The sequence below is a fragment of the Lissotriton vulgaris genome, chromosome 1_2 (genome assembly GCF_964263255.1).
Source record: "Lissotriton vulgaris chromosome 1_2, aLisVul1.2, whole genome shotgun sequence".
NCBI classification, from domain to species: domain Eukaryota; kingdom Metazoa; phylum Chordata; class Amphibia; order Caudata; family Salamandridae; genus Lissotriton; species Lissotriton vulgaris.
Window position 1 is genome coordinate 188,213,897 of NC_141686.1, and position 12,097 is coordinate 188,225,993.

Genomic DNA, 12,097 nt, shown 5'->3' on the forward strand with positions numbered 1-12,097 from the left:
CCAAAAAACGAGATGTCAGTCTTCAGAAATTCACATTTCTCTTTATGAAGTGTGATTCCATTGTCCACCAAACGCTGAAACACACCTTTAAGACAACAAAAATGTTCATCCAAAGTAGGGGCATGCACCAAAATGTAGTCACTGACATTAATCACACCATCCAAGCCAGAGAGAACCCCCCGTTGGTATCCTGAAAAACTTCTGCAGCACTGGAGACTCCAAAACTCAACCGCTTATACCTTCGCAAACCTACATGCGTAGAGAATATAGTAATTGAACGGGAAGCGGGGTCGAGCATCAGCTGATGATAACCAGCACGAAGATCCATCTTGGAAAACCAACGTGACCCACTCACCTCCACCATATTATCATTCACGGTAGGGGTGAGGTGTCTCTCACGTTTGATCGCAAGATTAGGTATCCGCATATCCACACAAATGCGGCCTTCACATAGGCTGCTTAGGCTTACGAGCCACCACAATAGGGGATACCCAGGGAGTGGGACCATCCACCCGTTCAATAATGTCCGCCAGTTCCAACTTCACCTGTTCTGCTTCTACCTTCGGCCAGAGAAGAAAAGCCACTCTCCTATGGCGAGAAGCGACCAGCTGGACGGAATCATCAATATGTAGTTAGATCATACGATCTTTTAAACAGCCAATCCCATCAAACAGAGATGAAAACTGGGCCAACAACTCCTCCACATTCCATTGATGCACACTCAGAGCAAAAGCAACTAATTGTACACTTTCTGCTGTCTGACAACTTAACAACATTCCATGACCCCCTGTTGTGACACATATCCTTATCCGTATCACATGAGAACCATGTGCCACATCAGCGGTGAAACCCCCCCCCCCAGAGAAAGGGTTTTAGAGGATCCATAGGCAATAACCTTTGTAGCAGTCGAGGTCAGAATGGGAGAAACAGGCAATGTTAGCATCATCGATTGAGCCATTACATTTATTGAGGCACCCGTGTCAATCAAAGCAGGCACCTGGTGACCGTCCAACATCACATGGCACTTAGGGATACCCTTCCTCACATGACCTCCAGGTTGTAAAGCATGAATGACATGTATGGTCCCCTCCGCATCATCATCATCCATGTCTCTATCGGCCGGCAACTGAGCAGCAACATACACCCGACCAGATGATCCAGGAGTGGAACCACGGGCAGGGGCAGAGCAACACATCTTCGCAAAATGGTTAAGCCTATTACAAGTGGAACATCTCTTCCCAACCGCAGGACATGTCTCTTTGTGAGGAAAAGGACCCCCACAACCATAACAATGCCGGGTACGTTCCACTGTCCCCTGGTTCTGCTGCTTCCTCCTGTCAGGAACCCCAGCCAAAATAACATTCACCGGCTCAACTTTCACTACCTTCTGGAGTGCCGCCGCCGTATGAGATGCTCTCACTTTGGAAAGTTCTTTAGACCTGCCCCAGGTCAACATATCAGCCATCGACAGACCTGGCACCTGCATTATGGCTTCACTCAATTTACTGGAAGAACAACCCTGCCTAAACAGGGCTGTGATCTCATACTGAGCATCAGGTAGCGTACAAGTACTGGCCAGCTCACGCAGACGGGCATAGAATGTATCCACGGACTCATCCGGTAACACCGGGCCTGATGCAGTAAAAATCGCTCATAATCCTGATTAGCCAGTGGTTCAGTGTGTGGTAAGAGCCTGCTTCAAAGTTCCATAAGTGTATGGTGGTCCATCTTCAACCACCGACCGCCCTAAACGATAAATAGCTGCTCCCCCCAAACGCAGCAGCATTGGGCGCCGTCACTTCTCCTCCAAAATTGATTGCATCAAAATAAGTCTCTAAACGGTCCACCCACTCCTTCCATCGGGCTGCCTGGGCAGACAGAGGTCCGTCCACCAAGAAATGCTCCACAGGAGGGACGACTGACATGGCACCTCTGTGCCGGATGCACCACACAGGTCAAATACCGGCAAAAAGAACCCAGCTCACCTGCCAGGCACACAAAGCCCCACACCAGTTACAGCAGGAGCACCTCCACAGGGCCGTTTCACAGACGCCCTGCGTCCAAACAGCGAAGAGGAGAAATTTCCATACCCAGCAAAATGCCGGGCATCAGCAACACAGAAAACCGGCTGGAACACTGCAAGGCAGCTCCGTCCCCCGCACTAGCAAACAGCAACAAGACGCCTCCTGACGCCGAGAGCCATCCGGCCTGCTCCAACACTCAGCACGTCATCAGCAGGCCACGCCCCCTGGATGCAGCCGAGGCAAAGCGGAAAATACAGCAGAGCAGAACCCGACACTCCACCCGACACCACCAGCAGCATCAGGGAAAGGAGGCAAAACCGCCAGGAAAACAGGAGCAGGGCACAGGAGCAGAACAGACACAAGATGTTATGTATCGGGAAGTAAGCACGGGACACCGGCAGTAGTTTGTTCATCTTTCTGGTCACACCAGGTCTCTTTTATTCGAATCAAAACCCCTCACCCTAATTAAAACATTCATATCACCTGAGTATATATACTAGAGGCGGTCCACGTCTACCCCTCCGGGTACGGGACCGTCCGTGACCACATTACAATTATGATGGAGTAGGTCGGAAAGGAAACCAGCCGGTCATTCTGGCTGGCTTCCAACAGCCTCAGAGAGCCCACCTGCCAGTCGGACGTCAGCTAGTAATCTCAAGGGCGGGCCTTTTCACCATTGAGATTGCAATGCACGTTTCTGACAAGGTTTCCAAATTGTACAGTATTGAACCATGAAGACTGGAAAATACTGATAGACGTACCATTTGAAGAGCCAAGTCACATAATACAAATTGGTATTGATAGTTTATTATCTCTTTCTTTTTCGTTTGAACCATTTGCACTATTAGAACTACGACTCCTTCCACGTTACTCATAAGGAATGTTGGTTGTGGATCACATATTGATTTTATGTGGTCACTTTGGTAAAATGGGCACTGTCCTTTTTTCCCCCCTGTAGTACTTATAGTTTTGGTGTATATTTTATTTTGCACATAGGTGTGTAATATGTAAAAGATGCCTTACCACTCCGAGGATTTTTAGAATGACTAGACATTGTCTCCATGTATAGGAGTTGTGTATATAAGAAAGATCATCAGTCCCTGTTGTATATATGGTGATTTGTAAATGTATTTGTTTTTTGATTCTTTAGGCGGAACCTTGAACGCCCTAGTCCTGATGAGGCCTGAAAATTAGAAAGGCTGAAACTCGTCAACACTTTTGTTTTAAGGCACCAGTAAGAAATATTGAATATAAAAAGTAAACTATAGGGAGTATAAAAAGTAATAGAGGTTTAGGAATATACCTCTCATACTCTCACTTTGGTTTGGTGACCTTTGTTAGCAAGGAATGCTTTTGTTTATATGTGGTTTGGAAGCATCCTTTTGTTAAACATTTAAGGGCGAAGACTCTTGAAGGTTAAAAAAAAATATATATATATGTATGTTAATTTGTGAAATACAGTGTGTGTTTGTATAGAATGTTGTTTGTATATATATTGTATATTTATATGTATTAATGTTGTGTATTTATATATATATGTTTACAAAATAGTGAAAAAACGATATATATATTTTTTTGAAAGAGAGGGTGAAATAAATAGAACAAAGCCTTTATAATTTGGAAAGTTCTATCTGGGTTGCCATTGTTTGAAGAGGTTAAAAATACAGATTTATTTCATAAGTGAGTGAACACAATAGGAAGAGATTATTAGTGGTATCTTTTTCCGTGACTGAGTTGTACTATTAGCCCCAAGGCATCATTTTCATTGTTCTTTAAATTATTACCCAGGTCCCGTAGGGTTACTTGGGTTCCCCCTGTATTATAAGTAAGCATGGGCAAATTTTGCGAATTCGGGATTCGCGAATTTGCGGATTTGCGAATTCGCGATCCACAAAATTTGCGAATTTGTGCGGATTTTTGGTTTTTGGCTTGTTCGCTGGGTTTTTTGCGTGTTTGCAGCGTTTTTTGCGTGTTCGCAGGAATTTTTGCGTCTTCGCGAGCCGCTTGCATAGAGAAGTTACCCATGCAGTCGTTTATGGGAGAGGGAGAGATACATAGATAGATAGATAGATAGATAGAAAGAGAGAGAAAGAGAGGGAAAGAAAGAGGGAGAGAGAGAACGAGAGAAAGAAAGAGAGGCCGGATCTCTGAAGGGCCAGATTCCTGAGTTGCCCCTACAGAACATACAGCTTTTTATTTTTAGCAAAATGCATATGAAAATTGTGCTGTAAAGGTCTCTTTTAGTTTAACCCCTCCTGACAACTCAAAATGGGTGTATTTGCCATCCTCTCCCTTCTTCCTGTTTTTTATATCTGTAAGTGCTTCCTGATGAGGTTTAATTCCTTGGACAGGTGCCTCGTTGCCTACTTGTAACTATTCTATGACCCTGCTTCAAGGGTCAGAGCAGGGTCAGAGAATAGTTGCAAGTAGGCAACGAGGCGCCAGGAAGCAATTAGCAGCAAGTGTCCAAGTTGAAGTTAATTTGTTTGTAACCCTTTTGTAAACGGTTACAAAGAAATTAGGTTCAACTTTTGCACCTGCTGCTGTAACCCTTGCTTGGCTGAAAATTCGTCCCCGCTGATTCGCGGATTTTACCGCGGTTTCGCGAGATTCGCGGATCGCGAAATCGCGGAAAATCCGCAAATTCGCCCGCGAAACGGATTTTACGCCCACCCTTAATTATAAGGCAGCTGTACTACTGTGGCTAGTTGAGTGGAATATTTTCCATTCATGATCTCAGAAAGCATTTTTTACCTTTTTGCAGAGGAGGTCCTGCTGGACTCAGAACATTGTCAAAAATCAGGAAATCCCAATATATAAAGGGTCTGTTTGACATACTTTAACCCTTGCAGTGTGGCAACACTCCTGGGCATACTAAAAATATCCCTCAGTCCATTCCTAATATGTTCCAACTCGGGAATCAACCATAGTCAGTATAAAATAGGTTTCAATTGTGCCACGGCAGTAATCAGTTGGATGTCCAAATTCAATTTAAAAAAGACCAGGGGCGTCCTTTGAGGGAGTTTTAATGCTACTCTCAGAAACATGTTTTCATCTACCTCCAGAGTCTGTACGTTACTGAGGCCCCATCATTCAGAACTGTAGATAGCTGCAGTCACGGCTTGAGCTCTCTAAATTTCCATTAGTGGAGACATTGGATGAAAAGTAGCATTTGTTTGCGAAGCTCAGCATGGCTGCTGTTCTATGGTTATGGAGAAACTCACTCTTAATAACCTGACTATTCCATAACCTGGTACTGGATAATCGAATACCCAGGTAGTCGAAATCTGCAACCCTCCGCAGGTTTGCTTCCCCCAACCTTACAGTTTCACAAATTTGAACATGGATTGCCATGAATTTTATTTTATTGGCATTTATAGCTAACCCCGTAGTTAGTGCAAAATAGGCTGAATCTAGTCAGCACAGTTTCAAGATCCTTTGGAGTTTTTGACACCAATAGGGTATCATCAGCAAAAGAACAGGGCTGGAATCTTGGTACCACCCTAGACCAGAGAATCATTTTCACATTCCATTAAATATTCAACACAATTGTTTATAAATAGTAGAAAATGAATTTGGGAAATTACACAAGCCTGTCTTACACACTAATCAACCAACATGTGGTCTGCTGTTTCACTTTTAGGGTCCCATCTTATTTGCGTGAAATTCTCAGTGTAAAGTCGTACAATAATTTCCAATAATTCAGGTGAAATACCCAGATCCCTCAAGACTGCCCAGAGTCTAACGTTGGGAACCTAATCAAATGCAGCCTTAAGGTCCACAAATGCTGCATAGAGACTTCCTCTGTATAATCAGACTGATGTTTTCCACCTCAACACTTGGTCAACAGTGCTAGTTTTTGTCCGAAAACCTGCTTGGAATTGGGACAGTATGTTATTGTCTTCTATCCAGGAATTCATGTGGGCCAAAACCTATTCATTAAACATCTTCTGGGCAATGTCAATCAGGCTTATAGGTCAATAGTTAGCTGGGTAAGATTTCAAACCCTTCTAATGTATGGGGACTAATTCTGCTTCCCTCCAAGTATCATGGATTGGCGCACCAGCAAAAATGGCATTGCAAATTCTATGAGCTCACAAATACCTTGCTGTATCTCTGCAAAGGTGAATGACACTGTAACATTAGTCAGCTCTTGTGGTAGCCCACGAAAGTCATCTGTTTGGATGTTTAAATCAGCAGACAACATATCTCGTCGACCACATCCAGGTCGACATAAGTAGTAGTATCTGTACTATAGAGGGATTGAAAATGGACAACCCAGTGCTAAGGTAAGATTTTAGATTCAGGTCTAATCATAGTGGTGTTCTTCCACAACTGAGAACATGCCAAAAGGTTGCCTGGTTCTTATTCCAAATAACATCTAGGACATCCCCCCATATGGAAGATGTCTTGGAATGTTTAAGGGACCCTTTGTATCTAACCTAGCTGCCTGAATTTGGGATTGAGGCCCACTTTTAATACTTTTGACCAGAAGGGTTTTTGCTTCTTTACACTCTTTATCATACCAATAATGATTCTCATTATATGTTTGGCATTATGTCTCAATGTTGTTTTGGTAAAACAGGTGTTTCTCAGTATTTCAAATCAATCATCATGGAATTTCATAACAGCAAGAGTTGAGAGATCAGGATCACCCAGTGCTGACAAAAAGAAGGTAGGCAAAAATATATTTGGCCTAGGAAAATATGCTTAGTAACAACAGTGTCCCATCTAACAATACTCCTGTTGTTGATGATAAACAGTTCCTCCCTGGGAAAGCCGGAACAAGAGGCTACAAACAATAGCTGGGCTTCCCTTAAGGGTTGAAAACAGAGAAAAGGATCACTTTCCTATCTAGTCTGAACGTCCCTATTAAAAAGTGCTAGCCACGAGTTGAGATCTAAAAGAAAGTAATCAATATTACTCATGGAAGCTCTCCTTCTAAATATCGGTCCCCTCATTAGATCCAAGGGGGTGTGACCGTTACTGGCTCTCAAATTGCATGAAATTGAGAGTTCTATCATTTGTAAGGCAACTTTAGATGTAGTTGGAATACAGGGCCCAAGTTGTTGGGTCATTCCCTTTTGCTGGTCTTCATGACTTGCTATATCCCTAGTTAAAGCTGAGGGTTCAAAACATTTATTAAAGTCACCTCCAACTAGAATAGAAATATTTCAGTTAGCTAGTGGTATGCATCTTCTCAGTGGAGCTATCACCATAGATTCCATTGCTCTCTAGTTTTTCTATTATAAACATTGTCACAAGTGCTAACTGGACATAGGTTCTGCTTGATATTTCTCCGGATCCGTACAAGTAGCTTCCTTTTGCGGGATACTAGAGCCAGCTACAAGAACTGGAAGTCAATCCACCTCAGATAAAGTGGAGAGTGGTGTGAAATGGTTGGAAGTTGCATCCTCCAAAGACTGGTCTCCTTTTGATCTAACCGGGAGGGGCCTCGGCACAAGAGCCAAAGTGTTATAGAAATAAGAAAGTGGCAGAAGATGGATTGATTTTGTTTGGGGTAGGCCCCTGTTAGCCTGGGACAGCAACCCACCCACTTGTTGGGGACTCCAGAAATTCACTACAACACAGTCCCCCTTAAAACACTTTTGCTTGGCCCCACCCACCCAATCCCTTAAACAGTTAACATATAATTGACAGGGCAATCAGGGCGTACTGGCAAAAATTAAGCTTGTTCTTCAGACAACAAGCAATCATATTTCTCATTTCAGCGGTTGTCTCACCATTCCTCAAAGGTAACACAGGAACATTAGCCAAAACGACCACATAAGGAGATGAAGCAGGCGGGAGATGTAATGTAGAGGTTCTGTCGCTAAAAGGTAGTGAGGCACCGACCCCCAATGGCTGTGATGTACCGAAGTGTAGCGTCCTTTCTCATGCCAGCCTTGGTGACCTCATATCGATCCCTGGGACCAGGCCTTCTGATTGCGGCAGGGCAGTAACCCAGACCAGAAGTAGAAAGAGTGCTAGTGCTACTTGAAACTGCGTCAGTGGTATGGAGGGTAGCATTTTCAGACTTTCGCTGCTCCGAAGTGGCACCCACTCCTATCTTTTTGATGTACAAATCTTTTGAGTCCACACGGCGCCTCAAGTTTAGCTCAATAGAGGACACTTGAGAGATAACTGGTTTCATTTAGCTTTCAAAATAGCCTCAAATTTAATTTTCAGTGAGATAATTAAAACCCCACATCATTCAAACCATGTTAGGATGGAATCCGAGCACTAAGAGATAGTCTGTCTGGCTTGGTTTCCCTGTACTGTCAGCGGACCTCCACCTATCCTTTATCGCTGGGATGGAGCTTGGAAATACACCAGGCGCCTGTATTAGCGGAATTGTGTTTGAGGGGAGGTCGGAGGACAAGTAGGTTCTCACAGGGCTAGACTCGTCAGCGGACTCTGACAACTCCCTCCTAGTCAGTAGCTTAAGATTCTTTCTGCACAGTAGGGGACCATCCCCCGACAGAGAAAATATGAGCTCATACAGCTCTATCTTTTTTAGAGACTACCACTACCGCCCAGGCCAGAAAATCATTGATAGAAGAGACTTATAAGCACTGGGGAAGGTAACAGTTTGGCTGGGGCAGCCTTTCTTATCCCCTTGCATCAAGCAATAACTTGTGGAGTAGCAAAATGTTCCCAAATGTTAGTTTAGTGGAACTAGAACTGCACATTACCTACCTTTACCCAGAGCCCAGAAACAAACCAAGGGGTTGGCCCAGCCCAGCCTCTTCAAGTCGATAACTGGCAGAAGATGGGCCTGCCATTAACCTGGGCGAGGCCCTTGCTGCAGGAAATTATCTGGGCTTTTGAAGCACTACTCCTCTCCCTGCCACACACTAGAACCTTCTGGTGTGCCGGAATGTGTGGCAGAGAGTCTCCTTACCTCTGCAAAGGCATTGAGTGCCCTGTGGGAATTGTCAATGCCTATCAAGTGCTGCAGGCTCCTCCCCCTCTCAGACACAAGCACCTTCCGGTGTGCTGGAATCTGGGTCAGAGAGTCCCTTTAGTGATACATAGGTGTCCTCTAACTCAAAGACCTATATCTGACTCTTGGGACCTCTCCTACAGCCTAAGGTACTGCAGCCGGCATTATTAAAAATCTAGCTGCAGCCATTCAAAAAAGAGAGGACATGTGAATGCCAAATTTGGAGGAGGATCTTTGTGCGCTTTTTGTTTATTGACATTGCATGTCTTTTGTGGGTGCAGCATATGAAAACTAATTAGTAGGGCTAAGTGTGCAACATGAAAACAATATTCCAAAGCACATTATGTCTAGCTTGTATTTTCAGTTACAAGCCAAACCTACTGACCTTGTCAAGTATTGTCAGTGCTTGTTTTTAAGTAAGACATATTACCATTGCCAACGGGTGTTTTTTTTTAAAGTTATTTTTAAGCAGTAATCCTCATTGCATCACTTTATGTCTTGGTGGCCCTGCAAGGTGTATTTTTCCAAAATGTTCTTTGCTTTTGATATCTAATCAAAAAAACAAAATAGGACAAACAAAAGGGGTAAAACTGAGGCCTATGCCAAGACAAAAACTTGGAGTTTGGTGCATTGAATACTCTGTCACAAATATGACAGATATCCTGTCTTCAGTAATAGAAGTACATTGTATCCCAAGCCACTGTAATACGGCTGATAGGACATCCATTGTGCTTGAAATGGAGTATCTAAGCCACACAACTCTAAATAGGGATCTAGCATTTGAAGATGAAGTGTATGAATATCTGTGGCAGGCTCACTCAAACTGATGGTGGTTTACAAATGGCTTCCTCCTCCACCATCAATTGATGGATCTACACTTTGTCCATCACCACAAACTGATGTAACAAGCTTATCATTGGTGCTCCTAATGATTAAAGAATCTAAACCTCTCTGGCAAAGGGTATACTCTAACCTATTTAAACCTCACATGATATCAAATAATAATCCCTATATGAAATAGGCATCATAATAGATGATTTATGTAATTTGAACTGGGCTATAAAAACATGATAAATTAAGGGATTACTATTGAAATGGAAAATGTTTCAATGTAATGAAAATCCTAATCATTATAAGATTGTGCATTTTTTTCCAGAAAACTTTAGAACGTAGAAAAGCCTTACCGATTGCCCAGATAATATTTGCAGACAAAAGGAAATACAAAAGGAGTCAGAGGGTAATCATTCCAGGTCACATGCCCTATTGGAAATGAAAAATATATGTTATTGAAATTGCAACCAAAAGCATGAAAAGGTCTGCATGGATACTTGCATTCATTTACAGAATTATTCTGAGCATGCTATATATTTTTGTTTATACAAATGTACTACTTTTTTTTAATGTCTTCACCTATGTTCTGTGCTCGTATAGAGATTGTTATTGTTCAATGTAGACACGAGCAAGAAGTTGTTATGTTCATCTCTGCTTTTGTATAATGCTTATGATGAGCGGTTTGGGATAGGCTTCTTTTGAAACACAGGTTGTATATATGTCGGAGATGAGTAAGGGGGTTTGGGGGGCAGCCGGGCCCCGTGAGTTCTACCCCCGGGCAGTTTGGGAGGGAGGTGGCCGGGGGTTTTTGGGCTAAGTTTGGAATAGCCTGTTGTAATTTGGCAGCGATTGGGTTAGCATTAGCAGAAGCCATCCTGTATTTAGAGGTTATCTTATCCGTTTTGTAGAATCCGTTTTGTATTTCTGGCAGCCATCTTGTTTGCCATGTGCTACCACGTGCGTGCCATGTGCTCTGTCCTACCTTGCTGTTGTCTGCTCTTGGAATCTGCCTAGAGACAGGTTATATTTAGTTTCTTCTGCTTCGCACATGCTCAGTTGAGCTTGCAGCTGTCCATGCAGCTGCTGTTAGTCGGTAACTGTCAGGATGTGTTCACTAGAATTAGAAACTGTTAGCTCCTCCCACTTGTTGACTGTGCATTTCCTGTATGGCCTTATATGTACCTAAAAGCTTCTTTTTGTACTTGTATCGCCTTCTTTTGAGCCCCTGTGTGGGTATAAAAGGACCAAGCTCCTTCCATTCAGTGTGCTACTTCATACATTACCGAAGGGTGTTGTGTGAATGTAGTTCCACCTCATGAGGTTTAATAAATCTTGTATTTTCTATTCCAGTTTCTGTGCCAACTTTTATTCTATGGTCTGAGGACTATGTGCAGAGAAGGGCGAACCCCCAGCAATGGTAGGCCTTGCTGAGGCCCACTACTACAAGCCCACACGTAGCCCAACTCCTTTTGATAGCCCAAGGGCAATAAGGGGTTATCCCTCCCTCTCCCAGCCACCACGTTAGGTTTTGGTGACCTGGTGGCTGGGAGCGTAGCAGGGATTCCCTTTTTGTCAGGGATTAGATTTTTGTGTTAATTGGCTTTGTGATTAGTTGAGGGTAGAGCATTTGACTGCAGATAGCAGGAGAGGACTATAGAGTCTTGGAGGCAGTTTGGTTGCTGAGTGAGGCCGGCCGGCTTTATTTGCTGATGCCGGAGGCCTAGGGGAACACGCGCCCTCTGAGGTGTGCATCTGCGGGGTGGCGGCCGCAGTCGCGGTCTGCTCGTCCTCCAAAAGGGTGAAGCGAGGTCCGTTACCCGGGCTGCAAGGGTAGTGTACAGGTGGCCTGGAGTGTCGTCCGGAGCCGCAGCCTCTGGCGTTGAGGCTGCGGCAGGGCCCGCCGGCGGAGCAAGTCATGCATCTCCCCGGTCAGTCTCCAAAAGTTTGGGGCTCCTCCAATACATGGAGAGCAGCCACACTTGGGGGGGAATGCACCGGAGCCTCTTGGCAGATTGGAGGCTTCGGCAAGTGAGAATATGGGCGGGCCCGTCGGAGGAGCGGGCCGCATGGTTCCCCGGCCGGGCCCCAGGAGAGCAGTGTGCGGTGAGGAGAGGAGAAAAGGCTCCCAGGGCACGGGTGCAGTTTTTGAAGGAGGAGAGGGGGGAAGTGGACACTTTGTACCACCAGCAGGGCTGCTCCTCATGAGGAGAGCTTGCCGAGTAGGGGCGAGCTGGGGGACCTCTTAGGGCCACGTTCAGGAGGGGCAGAGGAGGGTTTTAAGCTGAGCATGCTGTCT

At 44.5% G+C, this 12,097-nt stretch overlaps 1 protein-coding gene across 1 annotated transcript in view; it reads right to left on the reverse strand.

Moving 5' to 3' along the window:
* The window catches only part of LOC147734874 (alpha-N-acetylgalactosamine-specific lectin-like), a 225,839-nt gene that overhangs the window by 22,225 nt on the left and 191,517 nt on the right, over positions 1 to 12,097 (reverse strand). Inside the window, exon 6 of the mRNA XM_086953087.1 lies at positions 10,155 to 10,230. Within this exon, the coding sequence (XP_086809213.1) occupies positions 10,155 to 10,230 (76 nt within the window). The remainder of the gene's footprint in view (positions 1 to 10,154; positions 10,231 to 12,097) is intronic.